This window comes from Cnephaeus nilssonii (assembly GCF_951640355.1).
Source record: "Cnephaeus nilssonii genome assembly, chromosome: 2".
NCBI classification, from domain to species: Eukaryota; Metazoa; Chordata; class Mammalia; order Chiroptera; family Vespertilionidae; genus Cnephaeus; species Cnephaeus nilssonii.
The window spans coordinates 10,217,926-10,242,270 of NC_137073.1; the positions used below are offsets into that span (position 1 = coordinate 10,217,926).

The 24,345-nt window shown below is 44.9% G+C and overlaps 1 protein-coding gene across 1 annotated transcript; it reads left to right on the forward strand.

Moving 5' to 3' along the window:
* The first annotated feature begins 20,667 nt into the window (after positions 1-20,667).
* Positions 20,668-23,033, forward strand: SEPHS2 (selenophosphate synthetase 2). The gene has a single exon (XM_079799878.1). It carries the CDS (start codon positions 21,091-21,093, stop codon positions 22,438-22,440), a length of 1,350 nt encoding a protein of 449 aa, XP_079656004.1. The 5' UTR covers positions 20,668-21,090; the 3' UTR covers positions 22,441-23,033.
* The last annotated feature ends 1,312 nt before the right edge of the window (positions 23,034-24,345 follow it).

Sequence of the window (24,345 nt, forward strand, 5' to 3'; positions counted from 1 at the left end):
CAGGACCTCTCTGGACCTTCCTTCCTTCCTCTGTCCACAGCTCAGACTTCTATAGGACTCACAAACCTGTGAGGTCAAGGGGTCCATATTAATCTTAAGACTCCCATTTGTTGTCTCCAGCTTCCTGCAAATTCCTGTGTTATTTCAGAAAGTCTCCAGCGGTATTTTACTTGTGCTCCACTCCCTGGTGCATGAACTGCTCCAGCTCCCACCTTGGCTCTTGTTTTATAGCCAAGACCTTAGATATAGCAATTCTTGGCTGTTGGTCTCAAACCCTTGCAAATGCCAAAGCTGCGGGGAGGCGGGGGGGGGGGGGGGTGGAGTTGAGGAGAACCTCTCTGGGTTGAGTTACATCATGGTACAGGTGTCCCCCTAGGCCAGGCGTCCTCAAACTACGGCCCGCGGGCCACGTGCGTGTTTTTGCCGTTTTGTTTTTTTACTTCAAAATAAGATATGTGCAGTGTGCGTAGGAATTGTTCATAGTTTTTTTTAATCTATAGTCCGGCCCTCCAACGGTCTGAGGGACAGTGAACTGGCCCCCTGTTTACAAAGTTTGAGGACCCCTGCCCCAGGTGCTACTTCCTGGGCTCCAGTGTGTACAGGTTGGTAGGGCAGCTCTTTCAGGTGTTCTCAATCTCTCCCTCTTCGACCCTGATTATGTTCAGGGGACTGAGCCAGACATATACTTGAAAAAATAGCTACCATGTACATGAAGGATCACTACTCCTCTCTGACAACTAATAGCTACCATGTACATGAAGGATCACTACTCCTCTCTGACAACTAAGACTTTGTTTCTGGGTCAAGTTCGTTCTATTATGAGTCTCTCCCCACCCTCAGGAAATTCCTCTGCTCCCTCTTGAAGAGTCTTCTGTAGGGTCACCTCCTTAATTCTCCAGACAGGCCCAGTCATTCTTGAACTTCTGAAGTGGCCTACACCCAAATTTGGCCTGCTACATATGTGATGGGGATATCAGTATACCCAGTGTGTGTGTTGTTTTTGTCTTTTTAAAAAATATATATTTTATTGATTTTTTACATAGAGAAAGGGAGAGGGATAGAGTTAGAAACATCGATGAGAGAGAAACATTGATCAGTTGCCTCCTGCACACTCCCTATTGGGTATGTGCCCGCAACCAAGGTACATGCCCTTGACCGGAATCAAACCTGGGACCCTTGAGTCCACAGGCCGAGGCTCTATTCACTGAGCCAAACCGGTTAGGGCTTTGTCTTTTTTTGTTAATCCTCATCCGATGATATTTTTCCATTGATTTTTAGATAGAGTGGAAGGGACGGGGAGAGACAGAGAGAGAAACATCAGGGTGAGAGAAACACATCGATTGGTTGCCTCCTGCATGTGCCCCAACTGAACCTGCAACTGAGGTACGTGTCCTGGACCGGAATTGAACCCGGGACCCTTCAGTCTGCAGGCCACACTCTATCCACATAGTCAAACCAGCTAGGGCAACCCAGTGTATTCTATTTGCTACATCAAGGAAAATGAACTCCCTTCCGTCATTCTACCTCAGTGGGTAAAAGAAAAGCATTTCCTGTCTTCTCAATAGGTAGCTTAAGTGCCTCTAGGCCAGTGGTCTGCAAACTCACTAGTCAACAGAGCCAAATATCAACAGTACAACAATTGAAATTTCTTTTGAGAGCCAAATTTTTTAAACTTAAACTTCTTCTAATGCCACTTCTTCAAAATAGACTCACCCAGGCCGTGGTATTTTGTGGAAGAGCCACACTCAAGGGGCCAAAGAGCCGCATGTGGCTCGCGAGCCGCAGTTTGCCGACCACGGCTCTAGGAAACAAATCAAACAGAACCTGTAGCCTGCATTCTTGTCGGATGTGTTTGCACTGCATGCTGAGGCGACGTGTTTGCAGGAAGCAGCAGCTGTTGCTAATATCTAAATGATAGCAAGGCCTCCTCCCTGCCAGCCTGTTTCAACTACCCTCCTAAAATCTGGTCTCACCACCAACCAGACTATTCTCAGCCCCTTCTGCCACAACTCTGGCAGCTGAATATGCTAACGCTCCTTCAGCAGCTGTGGGTGACTCCCTTCAAACACTTGATGGCCCAATCGCGTGGCTCAGCGGTTGAGCGTCACGGTTCAATTCCCGGTCAGGGCACATGCCCGGGATGCAGGCTTAGTCCCCAGTGGGGGGCATGCAGGAGGTAGTTGATCAATGATTCTCTCATCATTGATGTTTCTCTCTCTCTCTCCCTCTCCCTTCCTCTCTGAAATCCATAAAAATATATTTTAAAAAACAAGACAAAAAACACATGGATGATTAATATAGAGGGTCTTTGCCAAATCTCATATTGTGGCAAGCAATAGGAACTCAGTTGAGTTGACTAAAACAAAAAGGATACGTTTGTTTACAGGATATCATGAAACCCTTAGCGATGGTTGGCAAACCGCGGCTCGTGAGCCACATGCGGCTCTTTGGCCCCTTGAGTGTGGCTCTTCCACAAAATACCACGTGCGGGCGCGCACATACAGTGCAATTGAAACTTCGTGGCCCATGCGAAGTCTATTTTGAAGAAGTGGCGTTAGAACACTCACGGGGCCAAAGAGCCGCATGTGGCTCGCGAGCCGCGGTTTGCCGACCACTGCCTTAGAGGAACCCCAACACAATGGGGTCTTCCAGGTGGTGGGAAAGAGCACCACATTTCCCCCAGCCTTCTCTCCGTGGCTCTGCAGGCCCCCTTTCTCCACCTCAGCAAAGGTTGAAGGTGGTTGCCCCTCAGTGGCAGACGAATCCCAGATTTACATGTACTCATTGAAAAGGCCACAGAGGCTGAGATCTCTGAATTCTACACTCAGGAGGGAGGATGTGATTGGGCCAGCTGGAGACAAATGTCCACCATACAGTAGTCAGCCACGGCCAAGGGAACAGGGTCACATCCTAAATACAAACCAGCATCTGGCCGCCTCACCCTCAACCCCTGGGAGGGGGGTGGTAGTTCTCCAGCAGAGGCTGTCGGGGGAGGCAGAAACACCAAAAGTTCTTTGTTACCTGGGGTGAAGCTCAGTCTTACTCCATAACTTGGCCCCAACCTTCTTTAGCCTCAATTCCTACTTTTCCTCCTCTACCTCACATTGGCCTGTCCCTTTGCCTGAAATATACATTCCCCATTGCCGCTTGTCAGAATCTTCCCGGTCCTGTAAGGCATCATGCCAACATTTCCAGGCCATTCTTTAGGGTGCCTTTGACTAGACGTGTAGTAACAGATTCCAGATTTAAAAGCGACTCCTGAATATCACCGAATTCAGCCCTCCACCATCTCACTCAAGTCCCTGATGTATTACTTTGTACTAAATCTTCAACCAGACGCTGCTGATCCACCTCCAGAGACTTCTCAAGGAGATCCTTGAGTTCCCAATACCACTGCCGGCAGGAAATACTTTGTTATATTACATGCTCATCTGCCTTCTTGTGACTTTCATGCTTAGACTTGGTTCTTCCCTGCTGAAAGGCCCGGGACAAGTCTGTTCTCTTCCCCATCTGGAAGCCCCTCAAAAATTTGGCCCTAGATGGTTTGGCTCTGTCGATAGAGCATCGGCCTGCAGGTGGAAGGGTCCCGGGTTTGATTCCAGTCAAGGGCACATGCCTGGGTTGCAGCTCGATCCCCAGTGTGGGGCGTGCAGAAGGCAGCCAATCAATGATTCTCACCATTGATGTTTCTATCTCTCCTTCCCTCTCCCTTCCTCTCTGAAATCAATTAAAAAATATTTTTTAAAAATTTGGACAGGGCTCATGTCACCCCTTACTCTCCGCTCTTTCAAGCTGCACATTCTCAGTTAAACCTACTATTCTCCAAAGACACAGACTCAAGTCCTCTGCCACCGCAGGAGAAACACCTGTTTCAACAACCCTCCTAAAATCTGGTGTCTCAAAATAAATGCAACAAAGGTGTTCCCATAAATCTTTTCATATGAAAGGGGGAAAAATCAATTAAACATCCAGCAATAATAGGAAGTTAGCTATATTGATTTAAAAATCCATTTTGTAAAATACTATTTAACAAAATATAGCATATTGACATGTACTAATATAGAAAGATTGTCATGATAATGCAAGTTTAAAAAAAAGCAAATTAGGCTCTGGCTGGGTGGCTCATTAGTTAGAGAGTCCTCCTGATATGCCAAGGTGTCGGGTTCGAGCGCCGGTCAGGGCACATACATGAATCAACCAATGAATGCATACATAAGTGGAACAACAAATCTCTCTCTCTCTCTCTCTCTCTCTTAAATCAATAAATAATTTTTTATAAAAAACAAATTACAAAACTGTGTGTGTTACATCTTGTTTGTCTGTTAAGCAGGCAGTCTTTCTGTCCCACATCTCTGCCTCTTAAACCTTTTATTATTGTAGTCGACATATTAAAACAGATGGAGGAGAATTTTACTAAATTCTGCATAGTTATTTCTAGACTGTAGAGATGTCTTGAGTTATCTCTAGAGTATAGAGGATGAGGTTGGGGAGGGGGGCTTTCATACTATGATATATATCTGTAGTGTTTGAATTCATTTCTAAAGAGCACAGAAAGCCCAGCCCATGTGGCTCAGGGCACATGCCCAAATTGTCGGCTTGATCCCTAGTAAGGGGTGTGCAGGAGGCAACGATCGATGTTTCTCTCTTTCTATCCCTCTCACTTCCTCTCTCTAAAAATCAATAAAAAACATATTTAAAGCCCCAGCGGATAGAGCATCGGCCTGGGGACTGAAGGGTCCCAGGTTCGATTCTGGTCAAGGGCACATGCCCAGGTTGCAAGCTTGATCCCCAGTAGGGGGCGTGCAGGAGGCTGACAATCAATGATTCTCATCATTGATGTTTCTAGCTCTCTCGCCCTCTCCCTTCCTCTCTGAAATCAATAAAAATATTTTTTTAAAAAGTACAGAAAAACTAATAATAAAGGATTTGCAGTGCTTTTTGAGCTCTATCAGGGTATTGATCTCTTCCCTCATTCACATTCTTTCCAATTACTCATTCCACAAATGCTCCCTAAGGCCTTTTCTGCACCAGATCCCATACTGGGCCTTGGGCTATGGAGACCAGCTATGAGAAGCTCACAGGTGTCAGAGAAAACCTTGCATGACACATGCTAGAACAGAGTAAATCCCATGGTTATGGGATCACAGGGGAGTGACTTCCTGGAGCCTTGAAGATAATACTGTTTGGTGGGAATAAAGGACTTTCAGGTGATTGAGAGCATCCTGTGCAAAGGCCCAGAGCTGGGAGAACTGCACGATTTCTGTTTCCCCTCCACCCTACTCCATCCTAGCTTAAGCCACCACCTTCCTGATTCTCTGCTGCATCCTACTCCTCCCATCTATTCTCCTCCTAGCAGCCAGATGGTCATATATATATATATATATATATATATATATATATATATATATATATATATATTTATATATTAGAGGCCCTATGCATGAAGATTCGTGTAAGAATGGGCCTTCTTTCCCCTGGCTGCTGGCACCGACTTTGCTCTAGCCGGAGCCGCCTTTCTGCCTTCGCTTCTGCCCGGAGCCAAGTGTCCTGCCCTGCTCCCGGCCGTTTGGCGCCTGTGTATGCAAATTAACCCACCATCTTTGTCGGGTTAATTTGCATACCCACACCTGATTGGCTGGTGGGCGTCGTGAAGGTACGGTCGATTTGCATCTTTCTCTTTTATTAGTGTAGTTTTTTTGTTTGTTTTTTTACTGATTTCAGAGAGGAAGGGAGAGGGAGAGGGAGATAGAAACATCAATGATGAGAATCACTGATCAGCTGCCTCCTACACACCCTCTACTGGAGATCAAGCTTGTAACCCAGGCATGTGCCCTGACTAGGAATCAAACCTTGACCTCCTGGTTCATGGGTCCATGATCAACCACTGAGCCACACTGGCCAGGCCAAAATGATCTTTCAAAAACACAAATACAACCATGTCACACCCTTGCTTAAAACCAAACCTGTGGCTTCTCTTTTAGGATAAAAAGTCCAAAAATCCTTCATATCACCCATGAGATCTTGCACCCAACCCATCAGGAAATTAGTTGGCTCTACCTTCAAAAAAAAAAAAGCCAGAGTCTTATCACCTCTTACTATCTCCAATGTAACACCTCATACAAGCCACCATGTTCTCTCCTCTGGGTTTTTGCAGGAGCCCCCTCGCTGTCTGTCTGCATCTACTCCCCACCCCATCTGACCTCACTCAACAGCCATGTCACTCTTCTGGTGTGAACTTTCCGATGGCTCCTATCTTACCCAGAGCCAAATCCAAAGGCCTTACAGTGCCCTCTACACACATCTGGCCTTTTATTTCCTCCCTCACATCACCTCCTCCTGCTCTCTCCCTCACCACATGTCACAAGCCATACTGGCCTCCTTTCAGTTCCGCTAACACACAAGGCTTGCTTCATCTCAAGTCCTTTGCCATGGGTGTTTCTCTGCCTGGAATTCTGTTCCCCCAGATTATCGCATCACTTTCTCCCTCACCACCTTTAAACCACCCTCTCATTCCCTGTCTGTAGCTCCGAATCCTCCTTCCTCTGACTTCTGTCATTACTCTGAGTCTCTTTCTCTCCTCTCTCTCTTGTTCTTATGACAAGAGGTGATTCACCAAGGCTTCTCACATTTACCCCAGATACAAAGCTGAAGCTTCCTGCCACTTGGGATGTGGCCATGGGTGTTATTTCTCAAGTATTCTGAGGCAGAGCCTATTGCTGAAGGCCCATGGGACAGCCTAGGGGAGGGGAGGGTTGGGAACTCCAGACTGTGCCTGGCTTGTGTCAGGCCCAGGTCAGGAACCAGCAATGGGGACACTGACCTGGATGTTGGGCCAGCGTGGTGGAGTCTCAGACTAACTGGACAGGTTTTGGACCTCTGGGGTTAGAGGGCAGATGAAAAGCTATAGCAAGGTCAGTCCTACCATGACCTATGAGGCCCTACATCCTGTGCTACCTTCCCGCCCTGTGCCACGTCATTCCTACGTTCCTCTCTCCTCTGATTGCTCACCATCACCCTGGCCTCCTTGTTGCTCTTAGAACACCCTAGGCATACCCCTGCCTGAGACTCTTTCTGCATTATTTCTCTCCTAGTCCTTTACTTCAAAGTCATTTTTTCAGTCAGGCCTAATCTGGCCACAATCACACAATACACATTCTGACCCTCCTTCTGCAGACTTTATTTTTTCTCCTTAGTAGCTATCCCTAACCAACAAATGGTTCCTTATGGCGATTGCTATCTCCACTAGGATGTCAGCTCCATGAGGACAGGGATTTTCTGTCTGTTCTGTTCATTGCTATCGCTCCAGTATCTAGTGCAGTGATCGGCACAAAGGAGGTCTTTCTCAAATACTCGTGAATGAACCAGGGAGGGTGTTGAGCATCTATTAGATCCAGATATTTTTCAGCCATTATTTTATTTATTTCTTTTTTTCTGGTCTAGTGACATTGTTTTCTTTTAAAAAAAAAATCTTTATTGTTGAAAGTATTACGTATGTCCATCCCCCCCCCCCCCCCCCCCCCCCCCCCCCCCGGCATTGACCTCTTCTAGCCCGCCCCTGCCCCTGTCCCTGCCCCAGGCCTTCACCACCCTATTGTCTGTGTCCATGGGTTATGCATATATGCATACAAGGTCTTTGGTTGATCTCTTCCCACCCCTACCTTCCCTCTGAGATTCTGCAGTCTGTTCCATGCCTCTATGTCTCTGGATCTATCTTGTTCATTAGATTCCACATATGAGTGAGATCATGTGATACCTGTCTTTCTCTCACTGGCTTATTTCCCTTAACATAATAATCTCCAGGTCCTTCAATGTTGTCTCAAAGGGTAAGAGATCCTTCTTTTTTACTGCTGCATAGTATTCCATGGTGTAACTGGACCACCACTTTTTTACCCACTCGTCTACTGATGGGCACTTGGGCTGTTTCCAGATCTTAGCTATTGTAAATTGTGCTGCTATTAACATAGGGGTGCATACATTCTTACTAGAAAAAAACACACACGGGATGATCCCATTTTTGTTTTGTTTTTGTTTGTTTTTTAAATGTATACGTAGTACACAAAGCACACAGTCCACTGCTTAACACAGTGTGGTGGGAGTGACAGGGTGCCCCCTGGAGTTCAGTATAAGGTGGTGGCCCTCCATGTACATGAAGAAAACTAAAATATGCTTAGCTAAGGTATTAATAATTATTTCTGTCTGGGAGGAGGGATTTCAAGTTATTTCAACTTCCTTCTTACTAAGCTGCACTTTGTGATTTTTCTACAATGACAACAATTAATCAAAAGTGTACTGAACTTACTGAAGTATTTTCAGTGTACTGAAAATATACTGAGTGTGTATTTTACCACAGTAAAGACCATTTTTAAACGTGTTAGTTTTGGTCCAAGATGGGGGTGTAGTAAGACCTGAACTCACCTCCTCCCATAAACACATTACATTTACATCTTCAAGACTCTCAAGAGCAATGCCCCTGGAGAAGTCTGAAGGCTGACCGAACAGCTTCTGCACCACAAATGAGAGAGAGAGACGACTTAAGAAATGGTAGCAGATAGAGATAGAGTACCATGGGAACCCCACCCCAACACACTGCCCGCTGTTGACAGGGATCGTTGAAGGGCGTGCTCGCAGACTCAAAGGCTCAGGGCACAGTCAAAGCAAACAGGTCTGGCTGGCGTGGCTCAGTGGTTGAGCATCGACCTATGAATGGAGATGTCATGGCTCCATTCCCAGTTGGAGCACATGCCCCGGTTGCAGGCTTGATCCCCAGTGTGGGGCGTGCAGGAGGCAGCCAATCAATGACTCTCTCTCATCACTGATGTTTCTATATCTCTCTCCCTCTCCCTTCCTCTCTGAAATCAGTAAAAATCTATTTAAAAAACAACAAAAGCACAAATAAACAGTGGCTTAAAGGGTACCTAGACTATCTGGAAAGGAAAGCCTTACTAAGCCTAGAGCATCTGCCAAACGGAGGGACTGCAGGAATGCTCTCCTGCGTCAGAGGCACTGGGAAGTGTCATTTGTGGCCCTTGCTCTCCCCCTTGATCACACGGGCAGTAGCACAATTGAGGTGCTCTGGCCAGTTGGTCAATGCAGTCAGTATGAGCAGTAGGCCTCAGGCCCGTACCAGCTCCATAGCTTGTCCCTGGGACTCCCCATGGCCCACATCAGCTCCAGATTCTATGGACTGAGCTGTCTTCAACTGCAGCCCCAACCAGCCTGCCAAGGCAGCCTGAACAAGGCCTGCCACAGAGACTCCATAGGTACTTGCCCACTCCAGCTCTAACCTGGCTTTCCTCCATGTCTCCCTGTGGTCCATGCCAGCTCCAGTTCCACCTCCAGCTGGCCTGCCAAACAGACCCAGCACACAGCACATGAGTCCACAGAGGGGAAGCTCCTGCACAAGCCACTCCTCAAGACCAGCTGAGGGTGCTGTTTCACCTAGTTCATAGAAACAAACACAGAGAGACAGCAAAAATAAGGAGACAGAAAAATATGTTCCAAACAAAAGACCAGGACAACCAGGACAAAACCCCAGAAAAAAGAAGTAAATGAAACAAAGACAAGGAATCTACCAGATAAAGAGCTCAAAACACAAGTTTTAAAGGTGCTCAATGAACATGCAAGAAGAATAGATGAACTCAGTGAGAACAAAAAGAGATATTAAAAAGAACCAATCATTAACTGAAGAATACAATAACTAAAATTTTAAAAATACCCTATAGTAAGCATGTCAAACTCAAAGGCTAACTTGGGCCAAATAAACAAGGTTTAAGTTTATGTGGGCTGCAAAAATCAAAAGTTTCAATTTTCATAGAAATGTAGGTTTATTTCAATAGAGACATGCTGAATACAAAGGGCTGAAATAAATGAGTCATCGTTAACATAAAATAATAGAACATTTTAATGAAAATTAATATTTTTTCTTGAACATTAACTTACCAGACACTGAATAACTGCATAAATTGATAAGCGTAACACAAATAAAGCTATTTCCCCCTGTACAGGCCACCAAAAAAACCCACAAAAACAAACAAGCAAACAAAACAAAACAAAACAAAAAACAAATAAAGCTTTTTTTCTTGTTCTCTAAAAGCGAAATATTTCCTGTTGCACACACCAAACAAGTCAGTACAAGACTAATGACATAGCAATCAGCTGCTAAAATATTCGTTGCTAATATTAGTGGAGAGAACATTTAAATCAAAGGGGTCCCAAAAGGAGAAGAGAGAGAAAAAAAGACAGAAAACCTATTTATTTATTTATTTATTTATTTATTTATTTATTTATTTATTTTTAATCCTAACCCAAGGATATTTTTCCATTGATTTTTAGGGACAGTGGAAGAGAGAGGGAAAGACAGAGAGAAACATTGATGTAAGAGAAACACATCAATTGGTTGCCTCCTGCACAAACCCCAACCAGGGCCTGGGCCGGGGAGGAGCCAGCAACCAAGGTACATGCCCTTGACTGGAATTGAATTTAGGATCCTTTGTTCCACAAGCCAATGCTCTATCCACTGAGCCAAACCAGTTAGGGTGCAGAAAACCTATTTAAAGAAATTATGGTCCAGCTGGCATGGCTCAGTGGCTGAGCTTCAACCTATGAACCAGGAGGTCACAGTTTGAGTCCTGGTCAGGGCACATGCCCAGGTTGCAGGCTCAATCCCCAGTGTGGGGCATGAAGGAGGCAGACAATCAATGATTCTGTCTCATCATTGATGTTTCTATCTCTCTCTCCCTCTCCCTTCCTCTTTGAAATCAATTTTAAAAATACATTTAAAAAAAAAAGAAAAGAAATTATGGCAAAACTTCCCCAACCTGGTGAAGCAAACATATCCAATCCAGGAAGCACAGAGAGTCCCAAACAAGATGAATCCAAAGAGGCCCACACCAAGACACATTCTAATTAAAATGCTAAAAGTTAAAGAATCTTAAAAGAAGCAAGAGGAAAGCAGCTATTTGTATACAAGTAATTCCTGCATAAGATTATTAGTTGATTTTTTAGTAAAAACTTTGCAGGTCAGAAGTGAATGGCATCATATATTAAAAATGACAAAAGGAAAAACCTACAACCAAGAATACTCTATGCAGCAAAGTTACTCAAAATTGAAAAAGAGATAATTTCCAGAAAAGCAAAAGCTAAAGGAGTTCATCACCATTGAACCAGCATTAAAAGAAAAGTTAAAGAGCTTGGCTGGTGTGCTCAGTGGTTGGAGCCCATGCATGGAAGGGTTGTGGGTTCAAGTCTCAGACAAGGGCAAATACCTGGGTTGCAGGTTTGGTCCCTGGGCCTGGTCAGGGTGCTTGCTAGAGGCAACCAATCGATGTGTCTCTCTCACATCTATGTTTTTCTCTCTGTCTCTCTCCAACCCCCCCCCCCCCCCCGCCACCCTTCCACTCTCTCTAAAAAGAAATAAATAAATCAATGAAAAAAATATCCTTGGGTGAAGATTAACAAAACAAAATGTTAAAGGGATATTTTTTAACTAAAAAATAAAAGGCCAAAACTAAAACTAAGAAAATATAGGAAAGAAAAATCACATTAATAAAGGCAAACATTCAGTAATTGTAGTGGATCAACCAATTATAAAGCTAGTATGAAGGTCAAAAGACAAAAGTAGTAAGAGCATGTGTAACTATAGTAATGAATTGTCTCTTGCATGCTCAATGAACATGCAAGAAGAATAGATGAACTCGGTGAGAATAAAAAGAGATATTAAAAAATAAACACATAAAGATGTAAAATGTGATGTCAAAAACAAATGTTGGGGTGAATTATAAAAAAAATAGTGTGCCGAAACCGGTTTGGCTCAGTGGATAGAGTGTCAGCCTGCGGACTGAAGGGTTCCAGGTTCGATTCCGGTCAAGGGCATGTACCTTGGTTGCGGTTATATCCCAGTGGTGGGTGTGCAGGAGGCAGCTGATCGTTGTTTCTCTTTCATCGATGTTTCTAACTATCTCTCTCCCTTCCTCTCTGTAAAAAATCAATAAAATATTTTTTAAAAAATAGTGCTTTTTGTTTTTTTTACAACCCAGGCAACCTAAAAGTAGTGCTTTTAGAATGCATTCGAACTTAAGTGACCATCAACTTAAAATAGGTTGCTATAAATATAGCTTTTTAAAAAGAGATTTTAAAAAAATTATGTATTGATTTTAGAGAGAGAAGAAAAGAGAGAAACATCAATTTGTTTTTCCACTTATTTATGCATTCATTGGTTGATTCTTGTATGTGCCCTGACTGGGGAATTGAACCCAAAACCTTGGCACATTGAGACAATGCTGCAACCAACTGAGCTACCCAAACAAGGCTATAGATTCTTATATATAAATGTTACGTAAATCAAAACCTATAATAGATATACAAAAAAAATAATAAAGAAAAAGGAACCTAAGCAAATCACTAAAGAAAGTCATCACTGTACCAGAAAAGAGGGCAAGAAAAGAAGAAAAGAACAGAGAAGAACTACAAAAAAACAAAAAAAATCCACAGAAACAATAAAATGGCAATAAGTACATACCTATTCATAAATACTTTATTATTCTGCTATAAAAAAGAATAAAATCTTTCCATTGATGACAATATGTATGGACCAGAGGGTATTATACTAACTGAAATAAGTATTGGACAGAGAAAGACAAATACCATATGATTTCTCTTATATGTGGAATTTAAAAAACAAAAACAAGTAAAGTGAGACAGAAACAAACTGATAGAACAAACTGATGGTGTCAGAGGTAGGAGATGGGGGATTGGGTAGAAAAGGGGGCGGGAATTAAGAAATACAAATTTCTGCTCTAGCCAGCTTGGCTCAGTGGATAGAGCATCGGCCTGTGGACTGAAGGGTCCCAGGTTCGATTCTGGCCAAGGGCACATGCCTGGGTTTCAGGCTCTATCCCCAGTGGGGCGTGTGCAGGAGGCAGCCCATCAATGATTCTCTCTCATCATTGATGTTTCTATCTCTCTCTCCTTCTCCCTTCCTCTCTGAAATCAATAAAGAAATATATTTTTTAAAAGTTTGAAAAAAAAAGAAATACAAATTTCCAATGATAAAATAAGTCACAGGGATGTGATGTACAGTATAGGGAATAGAATTTTTTAGAAATTTAGAATGTCCTGGCCCACCTAGCCATGAGTTCATAATATTATTATAATACCTCTGTTTGGTGACAGATAGTTCCTAGATTTATTGCAGTGATCACTTTGTAAGGTGTATAAATGTTGAATCACTAGTTGTAGAGCTGAAACTAATATGTGTGTAAACTATAATGAAGAATAAATGTTTAATTGGAAAAAAGTGTACTGAACCTTAAAGTGTAGTGTTATAATTCTAAATTATTATCACAGTGGGGAATAAACTTTAATAGCCTCGCCCCAATGTTTTTGTTGTATGTGAAAAACAAATGAGGACTGGTACTCAGATCTTCTCTTGCTTCTCCTTTGCCTGTTCTCCCAAGCTCACCTCCAGGTTTTTACCTTTGCAATCTTTGACCTACACACTTTAATCCAAATGGTAAATTTAGATTAATGGATCTCTCAGTAAAAAAAATAAATAAATAAGAAAAAGATGTTTTAATTATTATATATTTTTTAAAATACATTTTTATTGATTTCAGAGAGGCAGAGAGAGATAGAAACATCAATAATGAGAGAGAATCATTGATTGGCTGCCTCCTGCACGCCCCCTACTGGGGATCAAACCAGCAACCCGGGTATGTGCCATTGACTAGAATCGAACCTGGGACCCTTCAGTCTGCAGGCTGATGCTCTATACACTGAGCCAAACCAGCTAGGGCAAGAAAAATATTTTTTTAAATGGATGCTTTCAAATGTCCATGACACTGTCACAAAAATCACCCTCAAGAGTCCCATGTGAATTGCCTGCACATGAACTTGTTCTGTGCCCAGTGGGTTGGTCATCGGCCAAGACAAATTCATGACTTGCTTTGCACTGGCCCAAGTGAACATTGCTTCCAAGTAGAAGCAATAGGGAACTATATGAATAAAAACCTTCCCCTAAAAGCGTCCTGCTTCCTCAAGCGGCCTGGTGCGGGTTATTGAAATTACCCAGTGGGCCCCCAGGATGGAGGGTAGAACAGCAGCCTTCAGTTCAAACAGACCTGGGTCTGCATTTTCACAGGTTGATTTCCAGATGGTGACATTGTGCAAGACTTAACCCATCTGGAACCTCAGTTTTCTCATCTGTAAAATGGAAATAATAATAATAATAATTTCCTGTGGCTGCTATGAGCAGGTACGTAAGTGTGAAATGCTCAGCACCTTGCCTGGGCAAATCATATGTGCTCAGCAAAGTGTATTGTATAAAATGCTGTATTTATTCAACAAATGTTACTGCCATGTAAAGTGCTAGGGAAACCAGGGTGGAGAAAAAAGGCAGTCCCTGCCCTGTGGCTCTGACAGACTAGTGAGGCAAACAGATAGTCATGGTGTAATTACTAAAGAATTACAAATTGGCCCTAGCCGGTTTGGCTCAGTGGATAGAGTGTCGGCCTGCGGACTGAAGGGTCCTGGGTTCGATTCTGATCAAGAGCATGTACCTTGGTTGCAGGCTCCGGACCATGGGTGGGGTGAATGCAGGAGGCAAACAATTGATGTGTCTATCTCACATCGATGTTTCTCTCTCTGTGTGTCTCTCCCTCTCCCTTCCACTCTCTCTAAAAATCAATGGGAAAATATCCTCAGGTGAGGATTTTAAAAAAAAGGAATTACAAATTGGAGATGAAATCCTCAATGGAATGAACCTAGAGCTTTACTACCAATAGAGATTTCCTACTCCACGCCCTGCCCTCCCTTCCCCTCCCCTCTCCCCCCACCCTCATTGTCCACACTGATATGGATGCTTATTTGTAAAAAGTGATGATAATAGCCCTATTCAGTTTGGCTGGTGGATAGAGCGTCAGCCTGCAGACTAAAAGGGTCCCGGGTTCGATCCTGGTCAAGGGCACATGCCCAGGTTGTGGGCTCCATCCCCAGTAGGGAGCATGCAGGAGGCAACCGATCAATGATTCTCTCTCATCATGGATGTTTCTATCTCTCTCTCCCTCTCCCTTCTCTCTGAAATCAATGAAAATATATATTTTTTAAAAAGTAAAGGGGGGAAACCAAGATGGCGGCATAGATAAACACCTGAACTTGCTGCCGCAGACAAGCACTTAAAAACTACAACTAAAAGACAAAACGGACATCATCCAGAACCACAGGAAGGCTGGCTAAGTGGAAATTCTACAACTAGAAGGGAAGAGAAAAGCACACTGAGACTCAAGAGGAGCTGCGGAAGTAAAGGCAGAGGTACGGAGGCGCGCGTGAGCGCAGAGAGGGCTGGCAACTGAGTACGCGGCTGGGTTTTTCAATCCGCGGGGAGACAAAGCTCCTGACTCTTCTGAACTCCAGTTCCGGGCGAGACTCTGGGGACCCAGACTCATACGGGCAGAAACTGGACTGTCTGGCAGCAGGCAGAACTCGAGGGCGGCTTTCTCTCAGAGGTGCTTGCAGTGATTATCAAGGGACACTGAGACCCGGGGGCCTCTTGGGGCCGGGATGACAGTCAGCCATTGCTGTTTGCTCTGCCCTGAGACTCCACTCCAACCAAGCTGAGTGCACAGGCTTTTGCATATGAATGGCCGGGTCCTTTGAAATCGAAACTTACCTATCAAACTGCAGCTGAGTCAGAGAGACCCAGAACATCCAAAAGAAGGCCCAAGGCCCCACAGAAGCTTGCATTGCTTCACAGCTAGGCCTCATCTGGGTACCTCCAAACCCCAAACAAAGAACAGGAATCTGCAGATCTCTCCGTAGCTCCTGCTGGGTGGCCTCAGGCAGAGGCTAAATTAGCACCTCCTTGGAGATCCAAGAGCCAGTGTACCCAGGGGTCAGAGTGGGACCATCCAGATTACAACTCCTCAGATCCATAAGGGATACACTCAGGGGGCAGACTCAGTGAGCACCAAAGCCCCACTGAAGCAAGCCTTGCCTCATAAGGGTGTCTCCAGCACAGAAGTTCTCCCATCGTAGACACAGCTGATCCTCACAGCCAATTGGCCCGGAAGTCAATTCCTCCCAGTGATACCAACAACAATCAAGGCTTAACTACAACAAGACTGTGTACACAGCCCACAAAGGGGTGTACCAAGAGTGTCCACCTCAGGTAATGGGGGAGGCTGAGCCACTGGGCCCTATAGGACACCTAGCACACAAAGCTACTCTATCAACTCAGGGAAGCAGCTAAAATGTGGAGACAAAGAAACAGGTCACAAATGAAAGAAATGGAGGAAAGCAAATGACTGGATATAGAGTTCAAAACCACGGTTATAAGGTTTTCCAAGAATTTTCTAGAAAAGGCTGATAGCTGAAACTGGTTTGGCTCAGTGGATAGAGCATCGGCCTGCGGACTCAAGGGTCCTGGGTTCGATTCCGGTCAAGGGCATGTGCCTTGGTCGCGGGCACATCCCCAGTGGATGATCGATGTTTCTCTCTCATCGATGTTTCTAACTCTCTGTCCCTCTCCCTTCCTCTCTGTAAAAAAAATCAATAAAATATATATATTTTTAAAAAGGCCGATAAATTTAGTGAGACCCTTGAGGATATGAAAAAGGACCAACTAGAAATGAAGCATACACTGACTGAAATAAAAAATAATATATAGAGATCCAACAGCAGACTAGAGGATCGCAAGAATCAAGTCAAAGTTTTGAAATACAAAGAAGCAAAAAACACCCAAACGGAAAAGCAAAAAGAAAAAAGAATCCAAAAATATGAAGATAGTGTAAGGAGCCTCTGGGACAACTTCAAGCGTACAAACATCCGAATTATGGGGGGGACAGAAGAAGAGAGAGAGCAAGATACTGAAAACCTATTTGAAGAAATAATGACAGAAAACTTCCCCCACCTGGTGAAAGAAATAGACTTACGAGTCCAGGAAGCGCAGAGCACCCCAAACAAAAGGAATCCAAAGAGGACCACACCAAGACACATCATAATTAAAATGCCAAGAGCAAAAGACAAAGAGAGAATCTTAAAAGCAGCAAGAGAAAAACAGTTAGTTACCTATAAGGGAGCACCCATATGATTGTCAGCTGATTTCTCAACAGAAACTATGCTGGCCAGATGGGAGTGGCAAGAAATATTCAAAGTGATGACTAGCAAGAACCTACAACCAAGATTACTCTACCCAGCAAAGCTATCATTCAGAATTGAAGGTCAGATAAAGAGCTTCACAGATAAGAAAAAGCTAAAGGAGTTCATCACCGCCAAACCAGTATTATATGAAATGTTGAAAGGTATTCTTTAAGAAGAGGAAGAAGAAAAAGGTAAAGATAAAAATTATGAACAACAAATACATATCTATCAACAAGTGAATCTAAAAATCAATTGAATAAAAAATCTGATGAACAGAATAATCTGATGAATGTAATAGAATCAGGGGTATAGAAAGGGAGTGGACTGACAATCCTCAAGGGGAAAGAGGAGTGGGGGTGCGGGAAGAGACTGAACAAAAATCATACACCTATGGAAGAGGACAGTGGGGTGAGGGGTAAGGGCAGAGGGTGGGGTGGGAACTGGGTGAAGGGGAGTTATGGGGGTAAAAAAAGAGGAACAACTGTAATAATCTGATCAATAAAGATTTTTAAAAAACAACCAATATAAGTAAAAAAAAATGTCATGATAATAAAAACTTAGAAGAAAAAATAATTACAAATTGTGCTAAATGCTGAGAGGGAACAGTCCAAAGGGGAAAGTCCAAAGAAATAACCAGGAACAAACTTATCTAGTCACTTATTAACCCAGGTGAGGTGACGACAGGCGGAATAGAATGTTTTTTGTTTCTGTTTAGTGACGTGCGGATCCTTCACATGTACAATATGCTGAACATTTTGCAAACAACGTTTGGTAGTTGAGGTTTCATATGATCCTTTCACAAGATTCTAAGCAGAGATTATGACTCTCATTTTACAGAAGTGGAAACTAGCATGTAAAGAGGTTAGATAGCCCTAGCTGGTTTGGCTCAGTGGAGAGAGCGTCAGGCTGTGGACTGAAGGGTCCTGGGTTCGAATGTGATCAAGGGCACATAACTCAGTTGCAGCCTTGATTCCCAGCCCTGGTCAGGGGGTGTGCGGGAGGCAACTAGTGGATGTGTCTCTCTCACATCCATGTTTCTCTCTGTCTCTTGCCCTCTCTTCCACTCTCTCTGAAACAAAACAAACAAAAATAAATGGAAAAAGATTCTCGGGTGAGGATTAACAACAACAAAATTTCTAAAAAAAAAAAAAAAAAAAAAAGAGAGAGAGAGAGAGAGAGAGATTATATAACTTCCTCAAGGCCAGACAGCTCAATGGGAGCAAATTCAAAGGTCAGACAAAACCCAAAGGTCTTTTGTTTCTATATCTATTGCTTTTTCATGACCTTATTTATTCTTTTTGTATTTTTATTCTGAAATATAGTATGCTTCTTTTTTTATTGTTTAAATACAGCTTACAAAAAAGTGTGGGAAAATAAATGTGTATGGTTTAAAGAACACTGTGCAACACCACCCAGTTCAAGGAACAGAATTTAACATAGCCCAGTAATCCTTACGCTAAATTTTGTTATTCATTCACTCTTACCATTTAAAACGTTTTTTAAAAATATTTTCTTATTGATTTCAGAGAGGAAGGGAGAGGGAGAGAGAGAGAGAAACATCAATGATGAGAGAGAATCATGGATCAGCTGCCTCCTGCATGCCCCCTACTGGGAATGGAGCCCTCCACCCAGGCATGTGCCCTGACCCGGAATCAAACCGTGACCTTTTGGTTCATAGGCAGATGGTCAACCACTGAGCCACCCTGACCAGGCTTTAAAAAGTTTTTATCATTGCCCTAGCCGGTTTGCTCAGTGGATAGAGCATTGGCCTGTGGAATGAAGGGTCCAGGGTTCAATTCCGGTCCAGAGCACATGCCTGGGTTGTGTGCTCAATCCCCAGTAAGGTGCATGCAGGAGGCAGCCGATCAATGATTCTCTCTCACTGATGTTTTTTAAAAGTATGTAATACATTAAAATGTTTTAAAATGTTCTTTATTTTTAAATGTTAAAGAAACAAAAAGGCAATACACTGAAAAATCTCGCATCCTCTAAGCATTTCATTCCTTTCCCAGAGGCAATCAATATTAACAGTTCCAGAAATATGATGTTGCATATAGTTCTCCCTCTTACAACAAATAGTAGTATTCTACACGTACAGTTCTGAAGTTTGCTTACTTAACAAACATCACAGGCACATAACCTGGTAGTCTCTGGAGCAGATTGGATGCATATACTGCTCCACTCTACGCTGCCTGTAACCTTGAATAGGTCATTTAATCGTTCTCAAAAGATTTCATGAGAATTAAATAAGTTAATATAGGTAAAGATTTAGAACTGTGTCTATTAGAACTGTAACTATTAGCAATATAATTACATCAATGATTTCTCATCCTTTTTTTACAGTTGCTTGGTAGCTTATTATATAAATACTAGAGGCCCGGTGCACAAAATTCGTGCATGGTGGGGTGGGGGGTGTCCCTCAGCCCAGCCTGCACACACTCAAATCTAGGACCCCTTGAGGGAAGTCCAACTGCTCGTTTGTGGTCAGGCCTAAACGGGCAGTCGGACCTCCCTCTCACAATGCAGGACTGCTGGCTCCCAACCACTCACCTGCCTGCCTGATTGCCCATAACCGATTTGGCCTGCCAGTCTGATCACCCCCTAACCACTCCCCTGCCAACCTGATTGATGCCTAACTGCTCCCCTGCCAGCCCGATTGCCCCTAACTGCCCTCCCCTGCAAGCCCAGTCATGCCGAAGTACCCTCCCCTGCCAGCCTGGTCAATCCTAAATGCTCTCCCCTGCTGATCTGGTCCCCCCAACTGCGCTCCCCTGCAGGCCTGATCACCCACAACTGCCCTCCCCTGCTGGCCATCTTGTGGTGGCCATCTTGTGGTGGCTATCTTGTGGTGGCTATCTTGTGTCCACATGGAGGCAGCCATCTTTGACCACATGAGGGCAGCCAACTTGTGTGTTGGAGTGATAGTCAATTTGCATATTACCTCTTTATTATATAGGGTATCAATTTATTTTAATCATAATGGAAAAACATTTAAGTTGTTTCTAGTATGTTGATAATATAAACAGCACAGCAATAACGTATTATTTTCCACTTGGGCTGGTGACGACATCTGTAGGATAAAGTTCTAGAACTGGAACTGCTGGACCAAAGGTATTCTGTGCAGTTATCACTTTAATAGACACTGGCAAACGACCCTTCATGGCTACAGCATAGATTCTCGCATCTATTAACTTAGAGGACACAGAAACTTCAGAAGAGAAAAGTAGGTGAGCGGCTGTGTTGTCTGGATGAGTCAACTGATGCCAAGAGAGAAAGAGGGGGAGAGAGAGAGAGAGAGAGAGAGAGAGAGAGAGAGAGAGACTCAAACAGAGTTGGTGGTGGAAAGGGCACCAGAACCCATGCCGGTGTCTGGAGTCCTCAAATTCGTTAAAGTCCTGTGAAACCTTGCATTATTCTCATGCAGCAGTTTGCTTGTCCGATTTCTTATCATTCTTTCCGGTTTTTTCCACGGGTTATTTTTCCTACCCTGGATTGATCGTGTGCGCTGTCAAGCGACCCTTGGACCCTGAGGTTTGCCAAGCTAGCGGCCTTCCCGGTGTCGACAGGCTGTACTGGGTACACGGCCTCCAGGGGAGCGAGCTCCGCCAGCCGCGGGCGAGACTTCATTCAAATCGCAGGAGGGCAGCGAACCAGCGCCGCTCCGGAAAGCAGCCGCCACCAAGTTCGCAAGTTGGAGGTCGGTTTGTAATACGTCCGTCTTTCAGAGCTAGGAGGCCGGCCGCTGGGTGCCACGGTGGTTATTGGAGGAAAGGGCTGTCAATCAGCAGGGCCCCGCCCTCAGGGAGGCGGACCGCGCGGCGGCGTGCTTGCAGTTCCGCGGCGCGAGTCGTGCCGGTTACAGTCGCCGCGGTCACAGCCGCTGTTCGTCCACCGTCGCTGGACTAGGAGATAAAGGCGACCTCTCCCCTCCTCTCCCCTCCCGGCCGGGCAGGCGCGATGGCAGACCCCGCGGCGACGGGTGCCAGTGGGGAGGCGATGGCGGCGGCGGCGGCAGGTTCGGCGGGTCTGGCGGGCTTGTCTCTGGGTCACGGCTTCCCGGGCTACCGGCCCTTCGAGCCCCAGGCGCTGGGGCTCAGCCCGAGCTGGCGGCTGACGGGCTTCTCCGGCATGAAGGGCTGAGGCTGCAAGGTCCCCCAGGAGACGCTGCTCAAACTCCTGGCGGGACTGACGCGGCCCGACGAGCGGCCCCCGCTGGGCCGGGGCCTGGGCGGAGGCCATGAAGAGGTGGCCCAGGAAGCCGGCCTGCAGGTCCTGGCGGAGCCCAGCCCAGCCTTCCCAGCCCTGGGCATTGGGATGGACTCCTGCGTCATCCCCCTGAGGCACGGAGGCCTGTCACTGGTGCAGACCACGGACTTCTTCTACCCCTTGGTGGAAGATCCCTACATGATGGGGCGCATAGCTTGTGCCAACGTGCTGAGCGACCTCTATGCCATGGGCATCACTGAATGCGACAACATGTTGATGTTACTCAGCGTCAGCCAGAGTATGACTGAGGAGGAACGAGAAAAGATAACCCCGCTCCTGGTCAAAGGCTTCCGGGATGCTGCCGAGGAAGGAGGGACTGCAGTGACTGGCGGACAGACTGTGGTAAACCCTTGGATCATCGTGGGTGGGGTTGCCACTGTGGTGTGTCAGCCCAATGAATTCATCATGCCCGACAGTGCAGTGGTTGGCGATGTGCTGGTGTTAACCAAACCCCTAGGAACCCAAGTGGCTGTCAATGCCCACCAATGGCTGGACAACCCTGAGAGATGGAATAAGATAAAGATGGTGGTCTCCAAAGAAGAGGTAGAGCTGGCCTATCAGGAAGCCATGTTCAATATGGCTACCCTGAACAGAACTGCTGCTGGGCTGATGCACACATTTAATGCCCATGCGGCCACAGATATCACAGGCTTTGGCATTCTGGGGCACTCTCAGAATCTTGCCAAACAACAGAGAAATGAGGTGTCCTTTGTCATCCATAATCTGCCAATCATTGCCAAGATGGCCGCCATCAGCAAGGCCAGTGGGCGCTTTGGGCTCCTTCAAGGAACCTCAGCAGAAACGTCTGGGGGGTTACTGATCTGTTTGCCAAGGGAACAGGCTGCTCGCTTTTGTTCTGAAATAAAATCTTCCAAGTATGGAGAGGGTCACCAGGCATGGATCGTGGGCATTGTGGAAAAGGGAAACCGCACAGCCCGCATCATCGACAAGCCTCGGGTTATTGAGGTCCTTCCTCGTGGGACCACCGCTACAGCCGTCCCTCCAGACCATTCCAGTGCCTCTTCTGAACCCAGCTCTTGAGATGGAATAGCGGGAGTTGTTTGGACCTTACAGCCTGTGGACACAATCATGGATGGTTCTCAGGAGTTGACTTTAAGAACAGATTTCCAAAGAAGGCTGCCTGCATAGTCGTCCCACAGTTGCCCTTTCTAGGTGATTTGAATCAGCCCATCATAAGCTGCACACCCAAGGCCGGAAGTATCATTTTGGACTTTGGGGGAAGGTGGTTTTATTTTGGCTTGGAAGGGGAGCACAAAAACCTGTTTCCTCTTTCCAAGAGCAAAATGAGGAAATTTCCATCTGAGAGAATTGGGGGGAAATGCATATACATATGCAACTAAATTTGGTCCAATACGGTTGATAAATATAAATTGTTAAGAAAGATCTTATAGTGCAATGACAGGTTCTTTATTAGACTTTTCTGAAATACTGTCTCTTTCCTGCTCTGGACAAGAATTGAGCAGCTTGTCCAATGACTGGGAAAGGAAGACCTGCAACCACCTGACCTGGTCTCTGTTAATGATGTCTCTTCCTCTAAAGCCCTTTAAGGACTGGGAGAGGCAGAGCAAGCCCCAGAGCCCAGGCCGTGGTGGTCATTAAGATGTTAAATTTTGTGCTGAAAATTTCTGATGGTTTCATCAGTAAAGTGATTTCTAGTGAATTAAATAAAAAGCATTTTGTTGAAAAGTCACTTGACTAATGTTTGAATCCGTGAAGTTCTGAATCTTTTACAGTGTTATCAAATTAATCAGTTAATACATTTAGAATCTGATCAAGTAGAGAGTTTTCTTATGTTTCCCTGATCCTGGACCAGGGAATTTAACCCCCAGATTAAGGTTTGCATCGTCCCCCTGAGTTGACAGCAAAGGACAAAGCAGACATAAACCTCAAGGACTAGAAGGTGGGAGAGGAAATAGCAAAAGTGCCAACAGTCCTTGGAAAATGAAAAGTAGGTGGAAGAGGGGTAACTGATTTAGCAGAATAGAGGCAGCCAAAGTGTGAATGCCTTCGGAGTTGGGGAATACTAACAGGAAGTGAGGAGATGTGCTCCAGAGGTCCTAAGGGACCTGGGATCAAGGGTGAGGATAAAAACAGATTCTGGCCCTGGCTGCTTTGGCTCAGTGGATCAAGTGTCAGACTGTGGACTGAAGGGTCCCAGGTTAGATTCAGGTCAAGGGCACATGCCCGGGTTGCAGCTTGGCCACATAGGGGGCCTGTGGTCGGCAGCCAATCAATGCTTCTCATCATTGATGTTTCTATTTCTCCCTCTCTGGAATCAATAAAAATATCTTATATAATAAAAGAGTAATATGCAAATAGACCAACTATGGAACAACCCGTCACTCTGAGGCTCACTGACCACCAGGGGACAGATGCTCAACCACAGGGCGAGTGCTGCTGGGCTGGAAAGTGGTGGTGGGAGCCTCTCAGTGGGACATCCCCAGAGGGTTCCCGGACTGCGATAGGGTGCAGGCCTGGATGAGGGACCCCCGTGGCCCCCGAGTGCACCAATGCTGTGCACTGGGCCTCTAGTATTTAAAATAAAACAGATTAGGTGCTCTCCCCTCCCTCCTGGGAGCACACCCATGCCTTTGCCTTCCCCCTCTTCTTCCCCACAGGTGCATACCTTTGCCTTTCTCTCTCCTAAGTTCCAAGGGCCTATCTTTTGCTTCTATAACTTGTTTCCTGGACCTACGCAGCACAGCTGGCTCACTTCTTCTACCTCTGTAACTTTCTAAATCAACTTTCTCTCATAATTTGAAAAAAAAAAAGTATTCTTTAAAATATATCTACTTTATTTAGCAATCAATTTGGTAAATAAAAACAAAAAGTGTGTTTAATCACAAAAAATAAAATAAAACAGATTAAAATAAAACAAGTTGAAAGTTTATTCAGGGTAATTAGATTTTTTTTAATTCTCAAACT